The sequence below is a fragment of the Bufo bufo genome, chromosome 1 (assembly GCF_905171765.1).
Source record: "Bufo bufo chromosome 1, aBufBuf1.1, whole genome shotgun sequence".
In the NCBI taxonomy this organism is placed as follows: domain Eukaryota; kingdom Metazoa; phylum Chordata; class Amphibia; order Anura; family Bufonidae; genus Bufo; species Bufo bufo.
The window spans coordinates 836304899-836329450 of NC_053389.1; the positions used below are offsets into that span (position 1 = coordinate 836304899).

At 47.5% G+C, this 24552-nt stretch overlaps 1 protein-coding gene across 4 annotated transcripts; it reads right to left on the reverse strand.

The window, feature by feature from the left end:
* Positions 1-638: 638 nt before the first annotated feature.
* On the reverse strand, positions 639-23814 carry NYAP1 (neuronal tyrosine phosphorylated phosphoinositide-3-kinase adaptor 1). 4 transcript variants are annotated; one of them, XM_040415328.1, is made up of 9 exons: positions 23733-23814; positions 7452-8242; positions 5229-5390; positions 4830-5110; positions 3610-4698; positions 3345-3533; positions 2845-2924; positions 2454-2702; positions 639-1346 (listed from the first exon to the last, which is right to left on the reverse strand). In XM_040415328.1, the coding sequence occupies exons 3-9, from the start codon at positions 5348-5350 to the stop codon at positions 1095-1097; spliced, it is 2262 nt and encodes a 753-aa protein (XP_040271262.1). In that variant the 5' UTR covers positions 5351-5390; positions 7452-8242; positions 23733-23814; the 3' UTR covers positions 639-1094. The 4 variants fall into 4 exon arrangements, with proteins under 4 accessions (XP_040271262.1, XP_040271263.1, XP_040271265.1 ...); XM_040415329.1 differs by lacking the exon at positions 23733-23814 and adding an exon at positions 23511-23674; XM_040415331.1 differs by lacking the exon at positions 2454-2702.
* Between the last annotated feature and the right edge of the window lie 738 nt (positions 23815-24552).

Consider the following 24552-nt stretch of genomic DNA (forward strand, 5'->3'; position numbering starts at 1 on the left):
GCTAGATTCCCTTTGGAAGATCCCATTATTGTTTGGAGGGGAGATCCACCATGATTTGGAGGTTTCCTTTCGTACACCCCTTTGACGTTGGTGACATCACAGCACCAATATGGCGTCACCTCCAGCACATGATGTTGGATCCACCATGACAAGGAAGACCTGGAACATGAATGTGGGAGACCCCGGGGGATGAAGGTGGTCACTGGACCCCATTTCTGGCGGTCCTCCACCTTAGAGGGACATTATACATGTTTGATATGAGATAAGAAGAGCCAGGCGTGTTTGGCATCCGCTTATCCCATCGCCACGTGAAATGAAGCCTACGTTTCGACCTCCGATGGCACCATCGCCATATTTGCTCTGTCAAACTGGTCTGTAATGGTAATGCAACAACCAATCAATGAAGCCGATTATACACGGCACCAAAGATCACTTAGGGCTCGTTCACATGAACGTGCCGCGTTTTGAGGTCCGCAATTTGCGAAATGGAACGGTTGGCCCATTATAGAAATGCCTATTCTTGTCCACAAAACGGACAAGAATAGGACATGATCTATACTTTTTGCGGGAACGGAGCAACGGATGCGGACAGCTCGCGGAGTGCTGTCCGCAACTTTTGCGGCCAAATTGAAGTGAATGGGTCCGCACCCGAGACGCAAAAACTGTTGTGTGAATGAGCCCTTAAAGGCGGACTCCACCCAAAATGTGCCAACCCTGCCAGACATTCCCGGTGCCGCCCCGCGGACCATAGGACGGCAGCTGACTAGTTTCATGGATTTGCCCATCAATCTTAGTTTGGGTGATTCGCCCTCCGATCCGCGCGGGAAGCGCTCCGTGTGTGTGGACAGCTCGGCGCCATTCTGCCCGGTTAGCCCTTGACCTCGCTGGCGGATGACCCGAAGTGACCCTAGTACTTTGGGGGCTCCTTCTCATGGGTGACAACTCATCAACTATTGGCATGGTCAAGAATGGACTATCACCCTCATCATCCCCCACTACTGCAGACTATCCCCCCATGCCCCCACAGACCTCCTGCCCACCTCCACCGCAGGGTTTCGGCCAGCGCCCCTGGGTACAGAGAAGGGGGAGGATTCTCAGATGGCAGTGTCCCACAACACAGCCTGATGCCGATGGCATGGCGGGGTGCCCCCTTTCCGGACTTCAGACCCCCGCCTCCAGCTGGGAAGGATGGGCAGGCTCTCCTGCTTGCAGAGCCCCCTCTCTGCCCGTGGCTGCCGCGACTTGATCTCGTGGCACAGAAATCTCTTCCTCTCAATCACTTCCTGCAATTTTCCATCACGTTCCCGGCCACCAGAGGGCAGCGTGGGGGTGGGGGACAAAACCGCCTGGGGGAGAGAGAGAGAGACAAGGTCAGAGGCATGATGAGCAATGCTCTGCAGGACAGCTAGTTAATAGGCATGCAGGAGCAATGCTCTGCAGGGTGCTTAGCTGGTACGCATGCAGGAGCAATGCTTTGCAGGGTGGATGAACGCGGCAGTAATGCTCTGCTAATATTCATGTAGAAATAATGCTCTGTATGTAGCTGAATTGCATGCAGGAGTAATGCTCTGCAGAATGGTCGGTTAATATGCACGCAGGAGTAATGCTCTGCAGGATGAGCAACAGAGTCATACACGTGTAATGTTCTGGAGAACGGCCAGTTAATATGCCCGCAGGAGTAATGCTCTGCAGGATGAGCAACAGAGTCATACACGTGTAAAACTCTGGAGAACGGCCAGTTAATATGCCCGCAGGAGTAATGCTCTGCAGGATGAGCAACAGAGTCATACACGTGTAATGCTCTGCAGAACGGCCAGTTAATATACATGCAGGAGTAGTGCTCTGCAGGGTGCTTAGCTTATATGCATGCAGGAGCAATGCTCTGCAGTGTGGATGAATGTGGGAGCACTGCTGTGCAGGATGGTCGGTTAATATGCACGCAGGAGTAATGCTCTGCAGGATGGGCAACTGAGAGTCATACACGTGTAATGCTCTGCAGAACGGCCAGTTAATAGGCATGCAGGAGTAATGCTCTGCAGGGTGCTTAGCTGGTACGCATGCAGGAGCAATGTAGAAATAATGCTCTGTATGTAGCTGAATTGCATGCAGGAGTAATGCTCTGCAGAATGGTCGGTTAATATGCATGCAGGAGTAGTGCTCTTCAGGGTGCTTAGCTGATATGCATGCAGGAGCAATGCTCTGCAGTGTGGATGAATGTGGGAGCACTGCTCTGCAGAATGGTCGGTTAATAATGCATGCAGAAGTAAGGCTCTGCAGGATGGGCAACTGCTCAAGTCATACACGTGTAATGCTCTGCAGGGTGGTCAGATAATATGCATGCAGGATATTGCACTGCAGGCTGGTCAGCTGATGTAATGCTCTGCAGAGTGCTGAGATGATCTGTACAGAAGTAAAAAGTGTGGAGGAATGCTCTGCAGGAAGAATGCAGTGACCTGTGTGAAGATGAGAGTATGTGCATGCGAGGCTCTTGCTGTACAGAGAGGTGCGATAATCTGCACACATGGGTAATGGAGATAACGGGAAGCATGAATGAGGCTCTGCAGGGAGAGATAGGAAATGAGGTCAGAAATCAGCGGAAAGTAATCAGCATGGAGGCGAATCGCTCTGCGGAGAAAGAGGATGATCACAATGCAGCAGTAATGCTCTGCAGAGAGGTGAGAACTCCATTTGGGAATAATGTTCTGCAGAGAGAGAGAGAATGATAAAACGATGTGATGAGATTGGCACAGTGAGTGACCTGCATGCCGGAGTAATGCTCTGCAGCCTTGTAATCTGATGCACAGTGCAGTAATGCTCTGCAGGCCTCAGTGTCTGAGCAGATACCTGATTTTGCCTGTGGGCAGATGTCTGGCGCACCCCGGAGGTAGAGGCGGAACGGCCCAGGCGATATCCACCTCCGAAATCTGCAGGAAAATACAGCGGTCACCAGAAGGAGGCAGCAGAGCGCAGAGACCTTCAGGGCAGCGGATGGACGGGCCTGGTCGGCATCGGATCTATTCTACTCTCCGTCATATCTGGTATTATAGTAAATATTTGGCATCTGGCATGGCGCTGTTATACGTGGTGCCAGGTATGATCTTATACTTGGCACTGGTAACAATGGCACTAGTCAGAGGACCGGTTTGTTTTGGACCAGTCCTCCATCTGGCATACTGCTATTAGGCCGCTATTACACGTGGCACTTGGCATAGGCTGTACCCGCCTCCACTCATTATACCTGACGCCGAGTGTGGAGTTATTACAGTAATATCTGTAGAGGGCAATTATACAGTAATATCTGTACAGGGCAATTATACTTGGTATGAAATCTGGGCGAGAGGTACCTGCACTCCTGTGACATGCTGGAAAGGTTTGGCATGGCACTGGAAGACCGGTCCGTGCCACCCCACGGGCAAGTGCACTGTCCAGGCTTTGTTGGCTCCGAACAGGGATCCCAGATGCAGTTGTCCCATGGCCGGTCTTCTCTGGTCTTCCTGGATTCCCGTTCCAAACGCGGGGAGCATCGGGTAATGCTGGGAAGAGATAGACAGATATGCTTACGCTAGGTGTCTCTACGGTGGCAATGCCCAGTTGTGACAGTTGACTTACGTTCACCAAGTTGGCTCCGACGCCCACATGACATCCTTCTCTGTAATTCCCATACAGACCCAGGCCTCTCCTCCTCTGCTGCCCCAACACCTACACGGGTTTCGGAGGCCTGAACGACTGGTGTTCTTGAGCCCTTTATGCTGGTCTCGTATGCTGGTGGTCTCTTGCCCGTAGGGTATGTCCAGACGGCAGGAGAAGCCTGCTCCCCTTGGACCTGATGGAGGTGTGCTGAAGGAGGTCGACTTGGGAGTTGTGTGCCCGCCACACGGGATGCTGGACAGATAAGTCCAGCTAAGACCGAGATCTCCCTCTCAGTTTTTTCCTCAACCTGTGAGGCTGGTAAGAGAGAATGTGTCACCTTGACGGAAGAATACACCATGGTGTAAGAAAGGGCTTTGTCCCGATTATGTCCATGGGGAATGGGCAACATCGATGACCCCTTTTCCTGTGAGAACGTCGACCCTCTCGGGGTTTCAGACTCTGGTCTACGCTGGGCAGACGTCTGCGGGGGCAACGGTGTTGAGTGACTGCGAGCACGACCAGATGGAGGGAGATGAACGGATGATGAGGAGGCTGCGCTTGGCATCTCCTTGTGAGGAACCGGCAGCTTAGAAGATGCGGCCGGCTGCGAAGGCTTTGTGACTTTTTGGCCCTTTCCAGATGGTGCTCCAAGAAGTGGAGGTCGATGCTGTAGGAGGTTAGGAAAAGGTGGAGGTATGTCAACCTCCGGAGTTCTAGGTGGTGGAAGCCGGCGGCGTTGAGGATGTCTCAGATGGGATGGCTGCTCTTCATGAAGAGGGTACTTCATTTCCTCATAGATCGCCTCTTCTTCACCATCTGACTCCTCCTCTGGTGGTGCTGGGGTGGGTGGGGGAGGAGGCCTTCGAGACGCGTTGCCTACCATCTCAATGTACACAGGTTCTTCTGGGGAGGGCGAAGAGGTGCGATTGCTGGAAGTGAGAATGGCAGATGTTGAGGCAGGTCGGTTCGCATAGGCGTCGTCAAAGGAGGCAGACAGATGTGTATGGGGGCTGCGCTGTGGTTTCTGCGGGGGCATCCGGCGAGTGTCAGAGGCACTTTTTATGGACCCTACAAAACAAAAATAAGAGTCAAGCATTCAGCGAAATTAAAGTTGGACTGTCGAGACATGCCACCACCTAGTAAAGCCTATGACTCCATGTAGGACAAGGCCAGTTATGCCATTCATTATTTGCTCTTACCTTCCTTCCTGATCCTACGTTCCTCTGCCGTCCGTCCTTCTCCACCAAGGCTGAGTTTTGTGCTGGGGTTTCTCTTAGGTTTTGCTGGAGGTCTCCTCCCCGGGGGGCCCCCTTCGTTTCCACTATCCTCTGGTGCACTGCCCACTGAGTGACAGGAAAGAGACCGAGGGGCCATGGCACTGGCACATGGGAGAGGGGCCCGCTCTTGAGAGGCTGGCATCGTCATGAAACCCATCCGGAAATGGCGACGGAAAGAAGCCATGTCCCGAACCTTTCCAGAGCTACAAAAAAGAGACAAAGGATACAGAACTGCCAATGACACCACAGTATATTTTAATACCCCATTGCTGGCAACCAACTGATGTCCATTACCCTGACACCCGCCCCCCCCATTTGTACCTTTTCTTAGGTTCCTCCTCCTTCTGTCTCCACTCCACTCGGCTCTTCCTGTACAGCAGATTCATGGCTCCAGCCTTTTCTATCCCAAGAAATGTCACAGTGTCAGAGGAGCTGGGGGTCATCTTCTGGAGACCGACCTTTAGACCCCGCTGAGGGTGGAGACTTTGTGAGACAAAGAAGAACATGTCATGATGAGGAAGCAAGATGTGAGAAGGTCAGTTCTTGTAAAGGCCCTTCTGCACTCGCAGTTATTAAGAATGAGCTGAACTCTTGCTTGTTTGTTAGGCGATTGGCTGCACCTTTACACGGGACAATTATTAGTCGTGTTCCCACACATGTTCTTTGGTTCATGTCAGAGGAGCTTTAGAACAGCTATGACCAGCCCATGGGAAGGATGCAATGAACCAGGGTGTGGACCCTTTTTGGGCCCCTACAGAATTTGAAATTGGGACATCGTGAATCAGGTAAGCAAGCTGTCTGGAAGTTAAATGTGCATTACCCAGGAGAAAGACAGTCAGGTCCATAAATATTGGGACATGGACACAATTCTAACATTTTTGGCTCTATACACCACCACAATGGATTTGAAATGAAACGAACAAGATGTGCTTTACCTGCAGACCGTCAGCTGTAATTTGAGGGGATTTACATCCAAATCAGGTGAACGGTGCAGGAATTACAGCAGTTTGCATATGTGCCTCCCACTTGTTAAGGGACCAAAAGTAATGGGACAATTGTCTTCTCAGCTGTTCCATGGCCAGGTGTGTGTTATTCCCTCATTATCCCAATTACAATGAGCAGATAAAAGGTCCAGAGGTCATTTCCAGTCTGCTATCTGCATTAGGAATCTGTTGCTGTCAACTCTCAAGATGAGATCCAAAGAGCTGTCACTATCAGTGAAGCAAGCCATCATTAGGCTGAAAAAAACACACCAAACCCATCAGAGAGATAGCGAAAACATTAGGCGCGGCCTAAACAACTGTTTGGAACATTCTTAAAAAGAAGGAACGCACCGGTGAGCTCAGCAACACCAAAAGACCCGGAAGACCACGGAAAACAACTGGGGTGGATGACCAAAGAATTCTTTCACTGGTGAAGAAAACGCCCTTCACAACAGTTGGCCAGATCAAGAACACTCTCCAGGAGGTAGGTGTATGTGTGTCAGAGTCAACCATCAGGAGAAGACTTCACCAGAGTGAATACAGAGGGTTCACCACAAGATGGAAACCATTGGTGAGCCTCAAAAACAGGAAGGCCGGATTAGAGTTTGCCAAACGACATCTAAAAAAGCCTTCACAGTTCTGGAACAACATCCTATGGACAGATGAGACCAAGATCAACTTGTACCAGAGTGATGGGAAGAGAAGAGTATGGAGAAGGAAAGGAGCTGCTCATGATCCTAAGCATACCACCTCATCAGTGAAGCATGGTGGTGGTAGTGTCATGGCGTGGGCATGTATGGCTGCCAATGGAACTGCTTCTCTTGTATTTATTGATGATGAGACTGCTGACAAAAGCAACAGGATGGATTCTGAAGTGTTTCGGGCAATATTATCTGCTCATATTCAGCCAAATGCTTCAGAACTCATTGGACGGCGCTTCACAGTGCAGATGGACAATGACCCAAAGCATACTGCAAAAGCAACCAAAGAGTTTTATAAGGGAAAGAAGTGGAATGTTCTGCAATGACAGAGTCAATCACCGGACCTAAATCCGATTGAGCATGCATTTCACTTGCTGAAGACAAAACTGAAGGGAAAATGCCCCAAGAACAAGCAGGAACTGAAGACAGTTGCAGTAGAGGCCTGGCAGAGCATCACCAGGGATGGAACCCAGCGTCTGGTGATGTCTATGCGTTCCAGACTTCAGGCTGTAATTGACTGCAAAGGATTTGCAACCAAGTATTAAAAAGTGAAAGTTTAATGATTATTATTCTGTCCCATTACTTTTGGCCCCTTAACAAGTGGGAGGCACATATGCAAACTGCTGTAATTCCTGCACCGTTAACCTGATTTGGATGTAAATACCCTCAAATTAAAGCTGACGGTCTGCAGGTAAAGCACATCTTGTCCGTTTCATTTCAAATCCATTGTGGTGGTGTATAGAGCCAAAAATGTTAGAATTGTGTCGATGTCCCAATATTTATGGACCTGACTATCTCCTACCAATGTGGAAGTATTGAAGAATTATAATGGAGCTGAACACATGCCTTCTATACCTTACCTTGGGGTGTCTCACTTTGGTAAGTTCATCCCACAGCCATGTCTCTCGATCTTGCATGTGGGTCAAGTTGAATAAACTGACCTCACGTCCTCTACAGTGACTGTCTAGAGACGTTCATGCAGGATCCTGTTCCTGTCCCGAGTCGGGAATCAATCTATAAAGTCTGTTCTGAAAACCTCTGTACAAAACGTTTCAAACCTCTGTCCTACATTTCACAGTCAGTGGTGGAAGCTTCTTCCTCCTACGAAGACGTTGCCGAATTCACATGGATCCAATAGGAGTACAGACCATGACCATACGAAGACGCTATTTGCCATGCATCTCCTCCACACAAAGTAATCTAATGATACTGCACAATCGAGCCTGGAAGATGGTCCATCGGCAAAAGTCATCTACAAAACCTCCAGCATAATTTGACCACATAAAGGAATTCGGGTTGGTAAGTTACCAGCTATCGTACATGAAAAACAAGATCAGTATGTACAGATTACAGATCATGTCAGTATATGTGTCTTGTCCACAGAATGAGGAAGTTCTCTTTGCTGACTCAAGTCAGTGGTGGATGATGTCTTGGCCACCAGCGGCACGCAGATAAGAAGCCCATAAAGAGGTCACACAAACTGGTTCCAGATAAGACATTCCGGACTGGGTGGTGCTTCTCCTGTCTTGGTTTCCCATAGTAAGATCTTCACGAGAAAAAAAAACAATGTGTAGATTTTTTTGTAGAAATTTGTCCATGACAATAGAGTCAGAAGACGTGGAAACTGGAAGACATCTTCAAGGACAGTTCTCTAGAAGAAAACAAAGAATGAACCGTGAGGCCTTAACATCTTCGTTACTATCCCTGTTCTACTGACCTGGCCTATAGTTACCAGAGGAGTAAGCTTCTGCATCCCACTGTGCAACATTTTAAGGTCAAACCAGCCGTTTCTGTACACAATAATTATACACTGGCAATTAATTACTTCACTATAATAAACAACCCACAACGAGGAGCTACTAAGCAATATGGGACAATCAGCAATCTAATAGTCTGCGGTACCTAGGGCCTTGAAGGAAGACCGAGGAGAGGAAAGAGAAAAGAGTGGTAAGTGAGAAAGGGAGTAACAGGGAGGAGAGGTAGTAATGAAGAGGCAGCAACAAAAGAGAGAGGCAGCAACAAAAAAAGAGAGGTAGTAACAAGGAGTAGAGGCAGTAATAGTAAAATAAAGGACCAGTATTAACAGAGAGATCTAATGAAAAGAAAAGGTAGTAACAGTGAAGAGAGGTAGAAAAATGATAAGTGGTAGTAACATCGAAGAGAAGTAGTAACAGGGAGAAGAGGTAGAAAAAAGATTAGTGATAGTAACAGAGAGAAGTAGTAATAGAGAGTAGTGGAGGCAAGAAAAAGGAAAGGTAGTAAGAGAGGGGTAGTAACAAGGATGAGTGGTAGCAACTGAGAGTAGACGTAGTAACAAAGAGGAGAGGTAGGAAAAAGATAAGAGGTATTAACAAAGATGTGAGGTAGTAACAGAGAGAAGAGGTAGTAATGGAAAAAAGAGGTAGTAACAAAGATAAGAGATATAAACTGAGAGGAGATGAGAGAGAGAAGATGCAGACAGAGAAGACATATAGTAACAGGAAAAGTAGTAACATAGAGAAAGTAAGGTAATCACAGAGGAGGAGGTGGTATCACAAGTGAGAGACGAGAGGTAGTAAAACAGAGGAGAGATAGTAAGAAAGATAATACCGTAGGTAGTAATAGAGAAGACAGTGTAAAATATTACAGGGGTTAATAAAGGGGAGAAGCACTTCTGGAGAGTTGTGGTAGTGAGAGAAAGGAGGAGTGGAAACAGAGGACAGATAGTAACACAGAGGAAAAGAGTAACCAAGAGGAGGAAAGGTAGTAACAGAGGAGAGGTAGTAACAGAAAGAAGAGAATAATACTGTAGAAAAGAACAATGTAGGAAGAGTATTCTGTAGGAGCAACACTGCAGTAGGAAGGAACAGAGTAGGAATACTATTACAGTAGGAAGTAACAGAGTTGGAAGAGTATTACAGAAGAAAAAAACACAGTAGGAAGATTATTATTGTAGGAAAGAGTATTCCAGTAGGAAGAAAAAGAGTTGGAATACTATTACAGTATGAATTAACATTTAAGGCCTTTATGAGGGGAGTATTTTTTAGTACTATCTTCAATTTAAGAAGGAGGTATGGCAGGAAAGCGAGAGATGTAAAAGAAGCAGCCTAGCTGGTATGAATGGATTCTCTAGGAACAAAACCCCAGGGAATAGGGAAACTATGCAAAATGCACGTCAGGCGTCCTCTGACCGTCTCTTGGAAAAGGCCCAGCAGAGACTTTTTTTTTCAAGGGACAAAAATATTTCTCTGAATCGGGAAACTTTTGGCGAGGGCGATTTCTAATCAGGAGCAAAAAAAAAAAAAAAAAAGAGATAGTCAGTATTCGCTCACTCGAGGGTATAGTTATAGAAGATCAAGAACGTATAAAAGGAAAACCTTTTGAAGTTTTTTTTCGGAATTCTATAACTCAGATGAGGTCATTCCAGAAGAAGAGATGGACTCATATCTGGACTCCACGTAGATCTCTCTCTCGAGGAGTTAGCGGTGGCGCTGGGGGTATGCTCTGGTAATTTCTCCCCGGGTGCGATGGATTCCCATATAAACTCTATCATAAATATAGGGAGGTGATTTTCCCTCATCTTTTGGAGGTGTTCACCGGATCCTAGGCAGGGGTAGGCTTCCAGAACCCATCCGAATAGTAAACTCCTTTGGAGCAGTCTCGGGCCTCGATATTAACCGATCAAAGACAACCCTCATGCCGCTACATGGACTTGAATGTCCCATTGATGGGCCTTTGAATATGTTAGAGAGGATTTATTTTAATACTTGGGTATGGCGATATCTCTCAGGATTGAAGGTTTTCTACATCTCAACTTGATTCCATGGATTAATAAATTGAGGTCAAAAGTGACGGTATGGCTCCGACGTCCATTATCTGGGGCGGATGGAGTGTCCCTGGTGAAGACGGTGATATTACCCCAACTCCTCTATATCCTTAGGAACTCCCCAATACGGGTTGAGGAGAAGTTTTTCAAATTAATTGAACAATTTACTCTGGAGGAGAAAACGGGTCGGGTTAAAGTCGGAGCACCTCTATAGGCCGATGGGCTCAACCTTCCCTATGTTGAGGGTTATTTTATAGCTGCACAGTTATGGCTATACTGTGAATGGGAGAGGCCTCGGTCAGGAGCTCCCGACATGATAAGAGGTTTACGCTATTCGAGTCAGGGCGATCATCCAGGAAGTCATCCGCTAAAGCGTGGGTCACTATCAAAGGTTGGTTTGGAATAAAGGGGTCTCTTAATTGTACGCCCCTTTGGCACAATCGTCACCTACAGGAATTAGAAGATTTGGATGGGGATCAGTATTGGCGAAAAAATGATATTTTATATGTGTCACAGGTGGTGAGAAATGGGGATATACTTCCGTTTTTTGGAATTGGCACAAAATGAAAGTATTGTTGATCATTTTCAGTTACGTTCGGTGCTTTCTAGTGTTAAGGGAAAGTCTATGTTTGAGATGGATATTTCTACACCTTTGGGCCAGAAGGTCAAGATCTCCCAACTGTATAAATACACGATCCCCCGGACAAAGGGCCCGGGGAGCGGACTGTCCGGCGATCCGACTGCGTGATTGGGATAATATATCAGCTCATTTAAGACTAGTGTCTCACAATGTTAATCACGTGGCGGTGCAATGAATATGTGTCACCCCACTATGTCCGCGGTGCGATTCACCTGGAGCGTATTACTTACACCACACGTTCTGCTCCTCTAATAGAATATTGGAGGGCAGTCAATGTCCTATACAAAGAAATACTGAGGAGAAGCTTCCCGCCTTCTTCACCTCATCTGTATCCGGCTCCGTCTTGTTGATGAAGGGGATAGGAGACGCATCGCAACAGGGAGGGAGGGTAGGGGTAAGGATGAAATGCGGGGAAAATGGGGAAAGCAATTATGTTGATGATTAATTTTTTGTATGGCATTTATTCTTTGTTCTTTCTTGTATTTTTACTGTAGAAAACAACAGAGTAGGAAAATAATTAAATAGGAAGGGACAGAGTGGAGAGAGTATTACAGTAGGAAGTAGAGTATTAGACTATTACAGTAGGAAGAAAGTGCACCCTAGAGACAGGCCGGGAGGCCAGGACTGAGAGGCCGCGACCTGCAGAGGACAAGTGGCCGGGACAGCAGGAGAAGGCAAGTAGGTACCAGCTGCCGGAGAGAGAGAGGTGAGTGGCACAGCGTCTATGCTCCCCAGAAGATGTGCCGCAGCGGAGAGCATGGCCTGCCATTGTGACAAAAGTTCCTACTCTGTCCCTTATGGTAGGAAAAGTATTAAAGTAGGAAGAGACAGAGTAGGAAGAGTATTATAGTAGAAATGGACAAAGAAGGAAGATTATTACAGTAGGCGGGGACAGAGTAGTGAGAGTATTAAAATAGGAATTGAAGGAGTAAGAAGATTATTATAGTAGGAAGAGACAGAGAAGGAAGATTACTACATTACCAAAGTAATAGAGTAGGAAGAGTATTATATTAGGAAGAGACAAAGAAGGAAGAGTATTATAGTAGGAAGAGAGGGACATGGAAGATCATTACAGTAGGAAGGGACTGAGTAGAAAGAGTGTTATAGTAAGAAATGACAGAAGAGTATTACAGTAGGTGGGGACAGTAGGAAGAGTATTACAGTAGGCGGGGACAGAGTAGGAAGAGTATTACAGTAGGTGCGGACAGAGTAGGAAGAGTATTACAGTAGGTGGGGACAAAGTAGGAAGAGTATTACAGTAAGTGGTGTAAGAGGGAACAAGGAGCCGTCATTGACGGAAGGTACGCGTCACCGAGGTTCCTGGCCTCGGTGAGGTAAGAACCGGATTCTTCCCTGAAGTGTCCGTTTGGCAATTGGAAGGGACTGAGTAGAAAGTGTTATAGTAAGAAATGACAGAAGAGTATTACAGTAGGTGGGGACAGAGTAGGAAGAGTATTACAGTAGGTGGGGACAGAGTAGGAAGAGTATTACAGTAGGTGGGGACAGAGTAGGAAGAGTATTACAGTAGGTGCGGACAGAGTAGGAAGAGTATTACAGTAGGTGCGGACAGAGTAGGAAGAGTATTACAGTAGGTGGGGACAGAGTAGGAAGAGTATTACAGTAGGTGGGGACAGAGTAGGAAGAGTATTACAGTAAGTGGTGTAAGAGGGAACAAGGAGCCGTCATTGACGGAAGGTACGCGTCACCGAGGTTCCTGGCCTCGGTGAGGTAAGAACCGGATTCTTCCCTGAAGTGTCCGTTTGGCAGTTGCAGGCTGACACTTCAGCTGTTAGTATGGCTGTAAAGCCGATCCGGGCCGGTTCTTATTGGGAGCAGCCAAAGTGCAGGGTGGGTGGCTGCTCCCCACGGTTCCAGGCCGGGTCTTGGTTTGGGATAAAAACCCAGCCAGCAGTCTCAGCTGTGTGGATTATCCTCCATCTGTCAGTCTGGGTGTTGGAGCCTGAGAGTCTGGGCCAGGACTAGGCCTGCTATAATGTATGGGACAAAGCACGTGGACTACTGCTTCATCCAAGGACTTAGGTGCTGCCGCCTGGTGTGAACAACCAGGTGACCGTTTTTTTGTCACTTTACTTATGTGTGAATAAAAGAATGCACTGTTTAAATTAAAGACTTTGTGGTTGCCTCTGTACTGCGTCTGCTAGCCTGTCTACCAGAGCAAATCCCCACAAATTGGTGGAGGATGCGGGCAAACGCAGTGAGGCAGGCCTGAAGGCCGAAAAGTTTTTGTTTTTCCCGGGCACAAGTATATTAAGCCGGTAAGGTTACGACCCGTGACAAAATGGAGGCGGTCGTGAAAGCCCTCGTGGAGGCTAACTTGCAGCAGCGGGAGGCTAACAAGCAGCAACAAGGAACGAACCAGCTGCTATTACAACATGTGATGGCGTTGCAGGCGGCAGGAGCGTCCCAGAATGTCCACGATGCCCGGAAAGCTGTCCGCACTGCGATTCTGAAGATGACCCCCTCGGATGACGTCGAGACCTATCTGGCAGTCTTCGAAAAAGTGGCCATGAGGTAAAAGTTACCCCGAGACCAGTGGGCTGAGGTCGTTGCTCCGTTCCTGGTGTCTGGACCCCAGAAAGTTTGATCTCCCTGATGTTTGATCTCCCTGATGATCAGGCGGCCGACTACCCGACAGTAAAAAATGAGATCCTGGCGAGACTGAGGGTGACCGTTTTGGTCCGGGCCCAGCGGGTGCATCAGTGGGAATTTAACCCGGCTGAACCCACCAGACTGCAGTAAAATGACCTGTTACACCATTTGCAAAAATGGCTGCAGCCTGACATGTTGACTCCCACTGCTATGTTGGATCAGCTGTTGCTGGATGTGTTCTGGAGGGCTTTGCCGTACCCTCTCCAGCACTGGATCGGCCAGGTGTCTCCGAATAATGCCCTGGAGATGGTCGAACTGGTGGAGCGGTATGAGGCCACCAGAAATCTGCAGGGGGGTTCTTTGGGGAGGGGGCCAGTTAAACCCCGGAAATCTCCACTCCAAACTCGGCGGCTGGTGCCAGCCAAACAAGCCCGGGACGTGCTCCCTGCAGGCCCAGCCTCGGTGGTCTGCTGGCGGTGTCACGAACTTGGACATATAAGAGCTGACTGTCCCCATCAGGGTGAAGTGAACCCATGGATACCAACTATGGCTACCGCCACTGATTGTATGCCAGGAAGCTGTGTGCCACAGGTACCTTTGACACTGTAGACAATAGCCACCTGTGCCAGGTCGAAGTGGGGGACACTCTGGCGGTGGCACTGTTGGATTCAGGGAGCCTGGTGTCCCTGGTAAGAGCTGCCCTGGTGCGGCCGGCTGAGTATACTGGCTGAAGAGTCGGCGTTGTCTGTATTCATGGGGACTTAAAGGATTATCCCACCGCCCTGGTCTCTCTGTCAATGGTGGCCGGCAGGTGGATGCATGAGGTGGCCGTCGCCACAAAGTTACCATATGAATTGATAATTGGGAGAGACTTCCTCGGCACTCTGGCCGGATACGAAAGTTACCGATACCCGGGAGACAGATGTAACCCTAGCAGAGTGGCCTGGCTTGGGGGGGAGGCCAGAACCTTGGGAACCTGAGTCAGAAGGGCCAGCAGTAGGGGTGACCGCTACTTCGGTGGAAGAGGGGGAGACAACCCCGCTAAGTGTGATGGTGGGAGACGTGGAAGACTTGCCGCCGGGTCCTGAGATGGCAGACCTCAATGTCTCTGGGGATAATTTTGGTACAGCACAGCACCAGGACCCGACTATCCCGAGCCTGGGAGAATGTGGTAGTAGTTGAGGGTGAGCCGCAACAACTGGGGGCCGAGTCCATGTTCCCCCGTTTTGTGGTTCAACAGGAGATGCTGTACAGGGTAAATAAACTACGGGGTGAGCATATTGAACAGCTGGTGGTGCCCAAGGCATATTGCAAGCTCGTGTTGGAGCTAGCCCACCAACATGTTCTTGGGGGACACCTGGGCCAGCAGAAAACGCAGGACCGGATTCTACAGCAGTTCTACTGGCCCAGTGTGTTCAGAGAGGTGGAAGAGTATTGCAAGTCTTGCCCAACCTGCCAGATAACCAGCCCCCAGACACATTTCCGTAGTCCCCTGGTCCCTCTCCCGATTATTGAGGTTCCATTCGAGCGGATCGCTATGGATCTCATAGGCCCAGTACCGAAGTCCGCTAGAGGGCACCAACACATCCTGGTCATCCTCGACTACGCCACTCGGTACCCAGAGGCGGTGCCACTGGGTCATACATCAGCCAAACTCATAGCTAAGGAGTTAATGGAGATGTTTTCTCGAGTGGGACTGCCTAAGGAGGTTCTAACTGACCAAGGAACCCCATTTATGTCCAAGGTCATGAGAGAACTCTGTAAGTTGCTCCACATAAAACAGTTACGGACATCCGTGTATCATCCGCAAACGGATGGCCTGGTAGAGAGGTTTAATCAAACATTAAAAAGAGTGGTGTCTAAGGATGGGAGGGACTGGGACCTTGGCCTCTACTGGGTTCCCGCCCTTCGAACTGCTATACGGCAGACACCCTCGCGGTTTATTGGACGTCGCCAAAGATGTGTGGGAACAACCACCCACACCGCACAAAAGTGTTGTTGAATACGTCACCCAGATGCAAGGACAGATGGAAACAGTGTTGCCTCTGATTAGCGAGCACATGGAGGCAGCGCAGCGAGCCCAGAGTAGGGTCTATAATCGGCAGGCTCAAGTCCGGAACTTTAACCCGGGTGATCGGGTGTTGGTTCTGGTACCAACCGTAGGCAGTTAGTTCCTAGCTAGGTGGCAGGGGCCCTACGAGGTACTTGAAAAAATTGGAGAGGTACAAGGTACACCAGCCAGGGAGGCGAAAGCTGGAGCAGTTGTACCATGTGGATCTGCTCAAACCCTGGAAAGATAGGGAAACGTGTACGGAAGACAGCCCACGGCCGGGGTTTCTGTGGAAGAGGTTTCGGCCCCTCGGTCTGAAGCAAGGGAAGCGGCTGCCACAGTGAAAATTGCTGACAGCCTCTCCTCTAAACAGACTCAGGAAGCAAGGGAGTTCATTAGTCGGAACACGGATGTGTTCTCGGACCTTCCTGGACGCACGTCCGTAATCTGGCATAATATTGTCACTGAGCCTCAGGCGAAAGTCCGGTTAAAACCGTACCGGGTACCCGAGTCTTGGCGACAAGCCATTGCGGAGGAAGTGCAGCTAATGCTCCAGCTAGGTGTCATTGAGGAGTCAAAAAGTGAGTGGGCCAGTCCGATAGTATTAATACCCAAGCCGGACGGGGCATTGCGGTTCTGTAATGACTTCCACAAACTAAATGGAATCTCTAATTTTGACGCATATCCCATGCCCCGAGTAGATGAGCTTATTGAGAAGTTTGGCCAAGCCCAGTATTTTTCTGTGTTGGACCTCACCAAAGAGTACTGACAGGTACCCCTGACGGAGGCTTCGAAAGAAAAAACAGCTTTCATCACACCAGAGGGGCTGTATCAGTAGGTGTTACCCTTTGGTCTACATGGCGCTCCCGCCGCGTTTCAAAGGCTAATGGACATTGTACTCCGTCCACATCGTCTGTACGCTTCGGCGTACCTGGATGATATCGTTATCCACAGCCCCGACTGGGAAAGTCACCTACCTAAAGTACAGGCTGTAGTGGAGTCCCTTAGAAAGGCTGGCTTAACCGCTAACCCAAAAAAGTGCACAATAGGGTTAGAAGAGACCAAGTACCTGTGGTATGTCATTGGGCGTGGAATGATCAAACCTCAGGTGAACAAAACTGAGGCAATTAGGAATCGGCCCCGACCTGTCACTACTCGGCAAGTAAAGTCGTTCCTGGGAATGGTGGGGTACTATATGAGGTTTGTCCCCAATTTTGCTACAGTCGCCGCACCATTGACAGGTTTTTTGAAGGGACGCAAGTCAGTGACGGTTTACTGGAATGAGCAGACGGAAAAGGCTTTCTCCGCTTTGAAGTCGGCCATGTGTGGGTCCTTGGTTTTGGTGACTCCCGACTTCAAGTGGTAGTTTATAGTGCAGACCGATGCCTCCGAGGTAGGTCTCTGTGCTGTACTGTCTCAGGATGTTGACGGGGATGAGCATCCCGTTGTCTTCCTCAGCCGTAAGCTCACCCCAACCAAGACCAGGTACAGTATAGTGGAGGGAGAGTCCCTGGCCATCAAGTGGGCACTCGAGTCTCTCCGCTATTATCTGTTGTGGAGAAGGTTCCGTCTGGTGACCGACCACTCCCCTCTCAACTGGATGAGCCAGGCCAAAGAGAGGAATGCTCGGGTCACCTGATGGTTCCTGTCCTTACAAAACTTCAAGTTCTCAGTGGAACACAGGGCAGCCCGCTTACAGGGAAACGCGAATGCCCTGTCCCGGGTACACCCCTCAGGGTTGAACAAAGGGGGGAGGTATGAAGGAAGGAACAAAAGGCCATCATTGACGGAAGATACGTGTCACCGAGGTTCCTGGCCTCGGTGAGGTAAGAACCGGATCCTTCCCTGAAGTGTCCGTTTGGCAGTTGCAGGCTGACACTTCAGCTGTTAGTATGGCTGTAAAGCCGGGCCGGGCCGGTTCTTATTGGGAGCAGCCAAAGTGCAGGGTGGGTGGCTACTCCCCACGGTTCCAGGCCGGGTCTTGGTTTGGGATAAAAACCCAGCCAGCAGTCTCAGCTGTGTGGATTATCCTCCATCTGTCAGTCTGGGTGTTGGAGCCTGAGAGTCTGGGCCGGGACTAGGCCTGCTATATTGTTTGGGACAAAGCACGTGGACTACTGCTTCATCCAAGGACTTATCTGCTGCAGCCTGGTGTGAACAACCACCAGACTCCAGGTGACCATTTTTCCTTAAAAAAGTTTTTTTTGTCACTTTACTTATGTGTGAATAAAACACTGCACTGTTTAAGTTAAAGACGTTGTCATTGCCTCTGTACTGCGTCCCCCGCCTGTCTACCAGAGCGAATCCCACAGTGGGGACAGAGTAGGAAGAGTATTACAGTAGGTGGGGACAGAGTAGGAAGAGTATTATAGTAAGAAATTATAAGAGTATTGCAGTAGGTGGGGACAGAGTAGGAAGAGATAGTACAGAAGAGTAGATAGAACAGAGAAAAGGACTAGAGAAAAGTAGATATTTATGAACAGTACTCAGGATATCTCTCTCTAATAACCTCGTTACACAGGGGGTGTATATAATATACGGGGTACAGGTTATAACTGAGGCCGGGGTGTTCCTGCACTCGGCTGTAGCTATGGATTGTGCCTGTAACTTATTGGAAAATATAAATCCACAGCAGCCGGAACCCCAACCGTCCAATCACAGCGGAGCGTCCTGTCACCCCTCGTGTTATACCCCCATACAATGTGAATATAATGGGGGGGGACGGGGGACGTCAAAAATATGCACAAAATGCTTCCTGATTATCTGGAACCAACTAACAGTATCATTGTGTGTATTATGTGTATATGTATCTATATCTGTGTGTAGTAAGTATATGTATCTACAGTATATCTGTGTGTATTATGTGTATATGTATCTATATCTGTGTGTAGTAAGTGTATGTATCTACAGATGCAAGAAAAAGTATGTGAACCCTTTGGAATGATCTGGATTTCTGCACAAATTGGTCATAAAATGTGATCTGATCTTCATCTAAGTCACAACAATAGACAATCACAGTCTGCTTAAACTAATAACACACAAAGAGTTAAATGTTACCATGTTTTTATTGAACACACCATGTAAACATTCACAGTGCAGGTGGAAAAAGTATGTGAACCCTTGGATTTAATAACTGGTTGAACCTCCTTTTGGCAGCAATAACTTCCACCAAACGTTTCCTGTAGTTGCAGATCAGACGTGCACAACGGTCAGGAGTAATTCTTCACCATTCCTCTTTACAGAACGGTTTCAGTTCAGCAATATTCTTGGGATGTCTGGTGTGAATCGCTTTCTTGAGGTCATGCCACAGCATCTCCATCGGGTTGAGGTCAGGACTCTGACTGGGCCACTCCAGAAGGCGGATTTTCTTCTGTTTAAGCCATTCTGTTGTATGACCAATTTGTGCAGAAATCCATATCATTCCAAAGGGTTCAAATACTTTTTCTTGCAACTGTATATCTGTGTGTATTATGTGTATCTAAACTGAACAAAAAAATATAAACCCAACACTTTCAGTTTTGCTCCCATTTTGCATGAGCTGAACCCAAAGATCTGACACATTTTCTACAGACACAGAAGACCCGTTCCTCTCAGATATTGTTCACAATCTGTCTGAATCTGTGTATTGAGCGCTTCTCCTTTGCCGAGATAATCCATCCCACCCCACAGGTGTGGCATATCAAGGTGCTGATTAGACAGCATGGATATTGTACAGTGCGCCTTAGACTGCCCACAATAAAAGGCCACTCTGAAATGTGCCTTGCCGGGGGAAGGTCAGAAAACCAGTCAGTATCCGGTGTGGCCACCATTTGCCTCACGCAGTACAACACATCTCCGTGGCATAGAGTTGATCAGGTTGGTGATTGTGGCCTGTGGAAGGTTGGTCCGCTCCTCTTCTGTGCGAAGTTGCAGAATATTGGCAGGAACTGGAACGCGCTGTCGTCTACGCCGATCCAGAGCGTCCCAAACCTGCTCGATGGGCGACATGTCCGGTGAGTGTGCTGCCAGGCAAGAACTGGGATGTTTTCAGCTTCCAGGAATGGTGTCCAGATCCCTGCACTATGGGGCCGTGCATTATCAGGCTGCACCATGAGGCGATGGTTGTGGATGAACGGCACAACAATGGGCCCCAGGATCTCCTCACGGTATCTCCTGTGTTCCTTGTCCATAACATAGGCCTGCCCATACCATAACCCCCCCGCCACCATGGGCCACTCCATCCACAACGTGGACGTCAGCCACACACGCTGTCTGCCATCTGCCCTGAACAGTGAAAATCAGGACTCATCCGTGAACAGAACGCCTCTCCAACGTGCCAGACGCCATCGAATGTGAGCATTTTCCCACTCAAGTCGGTCACAACGACGAACTGCAGTCCGGTCCAGACCCCGATGAGGACGGCGAGCATGCGGGTGAGCTTCCCCGAGACGGTCTCTGACAGTTTGTGCAGAAATTCTTTGGTTGTTGCTGCAGCTGTCCGGCGGCTGGTCTCAGACGATCATGGAGGTGGACATGCTGGATGTGAAGGTCCTGGTGTGGTTACACGTGGTCTGCGGTTGTGAGGCTGGTTGGATGTGCTGCCAAATTCTCTGAAACGCCTTATGGTAGAGAAACGAACATTCATTGCACGGACAACAGCTCTGGTAGACATTCCTGCAGTCAGCATGCCAACTGCACGCTCCCTCAAACGGTGCGACATCTGTGGCATTGTGTGATCAAACTGCACATTTCAGAGTGGCCTTTTATTGTGGGCAGTCTAAGGCGCACTGTGCAATATTCCTGCTGTCTAATCAGCACCTTGATCTGCCACACCTGTGAGGTGGGATGGATTATCTCGGCAAAGGAGAAGCGCTCACTACACAGATTGTGAACAGTATCTGAGAGTAACGGGTCTTCTGTGTCTGTAGAAAACGTGTCACATCTTTGGGTTCAGATCATGCAAAATGAGAGCAAAACCGAAAGTGTTGTGTTTATATCTTTGCTCAGTTTATTATATGTATATGTATCTATATCTGTGAGTATTATGTGTATATGTATCTATATCTGTGAGTATTATGTGTATATGTATCTATATCTGTGAGTATTATGTGTATTATGTATCTATATCTGTGAGTATTATGTGTATATGTATCTATATCTGTGAGTATTATGTGTATATGTATCTATATCTGTGAGTATTATGTGTATATGTATCTATATCTGTGAGTAATATGTGTCTATGTATCTACAGTACAGACCAAAAGTTTGGACACACCTTCTCATTCAGAGTTTTCTTTATTTTCATGACTATGAAGGCATCAAAACTATGAATTAACACATGTGGAATTATATACATAACAAACAAGTGTGAAACAACTGAAAATATGTCATATTCTAGGTTCTTCAAAGTAGCCACCTTTTGCTTTGATTACTGCTTTGCACACTCTTGGCATTCTCTTGATGAGCTTCAAGAGGTAGTCCCCTGAAATGGTCTTCCAACAGTCTTGAAGGAGTTCCCAGAGATGCTTAGCACTTGTTGGCCCTTTTGCCTTCACTCTGCGGTCCAGCTCACCCCAAACCATCTCGATTGGGTTCAGGTCCGGTGACTGTGGAGGCCAGGTCATCTGGCGCAGCACCCCATCACTCTCCTTCATGGTCAAATAGCCCTTACTTTCAAAGTTTTCCCAATTTTTCGGCTGACTGACTGACCTTCATTTCTTAAAGTAATGATGGCCACTCGTTTTTCTTTACTTAGCTGCTTTTTTCTTGCCATAATACAAATTCTAACAGTCTATTCAGTAGGACTATGAGCTGTGTATCCACCTGACTTCTCCTTAACGCAACTGATGGTCCCAACCCCATTTATAAGGCAAGAAATCCCACTTATTAAACCTGACAGGGCACACCTGTGAAGTGAAAACCATTTCAGGGGACTACCTCTTGAAGCTCATCAAGAGAATGCCAAGAGTGTGCAAAGCAGTAATCAAAGCAAAAGGTGGCTACTTTGAAGAACCTAGAATATGATATATTTTCAGTTGTTTCACACTTGTTTGTTATGTATATAATTCCACATGTGTTAATTCATAGTTTTGATGCCTTCATAGTCATGAAAATAAATAAAACTCTTTGAATGAGAAGGTGTGTCCAAACTTTTGGTCTGTACTGTATATCTGTGAGTATTATGTGTATTATGTATCTATATCTGTGAGTATTATGTGTATTATGTATCTATATCTGTGAGTATTATGTGTATATGTATCTATATCTGTGAGTATTATGTGTATATGTATCTATATCTGTGAGTATTATGTGTATATGTATCTATATCTGAGTATTATGTGTATTATGTATCTATATCTGTGAGTATTATGTGTATTATGTATCTATATCTGTGAGTATTATGTGTATATGTATCTATATCTGTGAGTATTATGTGTATATGTATCTATATCTGTGAGTATTATGTGTATATGTATCTATATCTGTGAGTATTATGTGTATATGTATCTATATCTGTGAGTATTATGTGTATATGTATCTATATCTGTGAGTATTATGTGTATATGTATCTATATCTGTGAGTATTATGTGTATTATGTATCTATATCTGTGAGTATTATGTGTATATGTATCTATATCTGTGAGTATTATGTGTATTATGTATCTATATCTGTGAGTATTATGTGTATTATGTATCTATATCTGTGAGTATTATGTGTATTATGTATCTATATCTGTGAGTATTATGTATCTATATCTGTGAGTATTATGTGTATATGTATCTATATCTGTGAGTATTATGTGTATATGTATCTATATCTGTGAGTATTATGTGTATATGTATCTATATCTGTGAGTATTATGTGTATATGTATCTATATCTGTGAGTATTATATATGTATCTATATCTGTGAGTATTATGTGTATATGTATCTATATCTGTGAGTATTATGTGTATATGTATCTATATCTGTGAGTATTATGTGTATATGTATCTATATCTGTGAGTATTATGTGTATATGTATCTATATCTGTGAGTATTATATATGTATCTATATCTGTGAGTATTATATATGTATCTATATCTGTGAGTATTATGTGTATATGTATCTATATCTGTGAGTATTATGTGTATATGTATCTATATCTGTGAGTATTATATATGTATCTATATCTGTGAGTATTATGTGTATATGTATCTATATCTGTGAGTATTATGTGTATATGTATCTATATCTGTGAGTATTATGTGTATATGTATCTATATCTGTGAGTATTATATATGTATCTATATCTGTGAGTATTATGTGACATGTGGTTGGCTGTACAGTGTACACAAACAGGATAATAATGTATAGTGACATATCTCCCCCGTGCAGTCCACACCCACTGTATTACACCTCCTGGCACATGCCTGTATAACACCTCCTGGCACATGCCTGTATTACACCGTAGTCCTGTATTACACCTCCTGGCACATGTCTGTATTACACCTCCTGGCACATGTCTGTATTACACCTCCTGGCACATGTCTGTATTACACCTCCTGGCACATGCCTGTATTACACCTACTGGCACATGCCTGTATTACACCGTAGTCCTGTATTACACCTCCTGGCACATGCCTGTATTACACCGTAGTCCTGTATTACACCTCCTGGCACATGTCTGTATTACACCTCCTGGCACATGTCTGTATTACACCGTAGTCCTGTATTACACCTCCTGGCACATGCCTGTATTACACCGTAGTCCTGTATTACACCTCCTGGCACAGGCCTGTATTACACCGTAGTCCTGTATTACACCTCCTGGCACAGGCCTGTATACACACCTGATCTCTCTAACGATCAGGCGGCGGTACCGGAGCGGTTTCCGGCTGTGACCTCTCTGCCATCTGCTATGAGGAGGACTGTGGCGGCGCTGACAGCACAGGCCGGACCGGAGCAGACAGACCTGTCATTACCACGGCCCGCTGCTGTCTGGGCCCCCGCTCCTCTCCGGGGCCCCTCCGCCCCCCTCTCTCCCATTTCACCGGTCTGGTCCCCCCTCTTACCTCCGGTACCGGCAGGCGGAGAGATGGAAGCAGCGCTGAGGGGCTGGGAGGAGGTTGGTGTGATGATGAGGAGGAGGAGGTCGGTGTGATGATGAGGAGGAGGAGGAGGAGGGCGGAGAGCAGAGGGAGGAGGAGAGACGGCGGCGGCGGCGGCGGCGGCACACTGCGGCTGTGTGCGTGTACTGTGCGTGTGAGGGGAACTGGGGTGCAAGCTCCTCTGGTGCAGGAGGCCACAACAGGACGGACTGCAGGGACTTATCACAGTCCAGTCACAGTGTAACATCACCCAGGGACCTCCACCTCCATACAGACACTGCACAGTGTGACATCACCCAGGGACCTCCACACAGACACTGCACAGTGTAACATCACCCAGGGACCTCCACCTCCATACAGACACTGCACAGTGTAACATCACCCAGGGACCTCCACCTCCATACAGACACTGCACAGTGTAACATCACCCAAGGACCTCCACCTCCATACAGACACTGCACAGTGTAACATCACCCAGGGACCTCCACCTCCATACAGACACTGCACAGTGTAACATCACCCAGGGACCGCCTGTAACATCACCCAGGGACCTCCACCTCCATACAGACACTGCACAGTGTAACATCACCCAGGGACCTCCACCTCCATACAGACACTGCACAGTGTAACATCACCCAGGGACCTCCACCTCCATACAGACACTGCACAGTGTAACATCACCCAGGGACCTCCACCTCCATACAGACACTGCACAGTGTAACATCACCCAGGGACCTCCACCTCCATACAGACACTGCACAGTGTAACATCACCCAGGGACCTC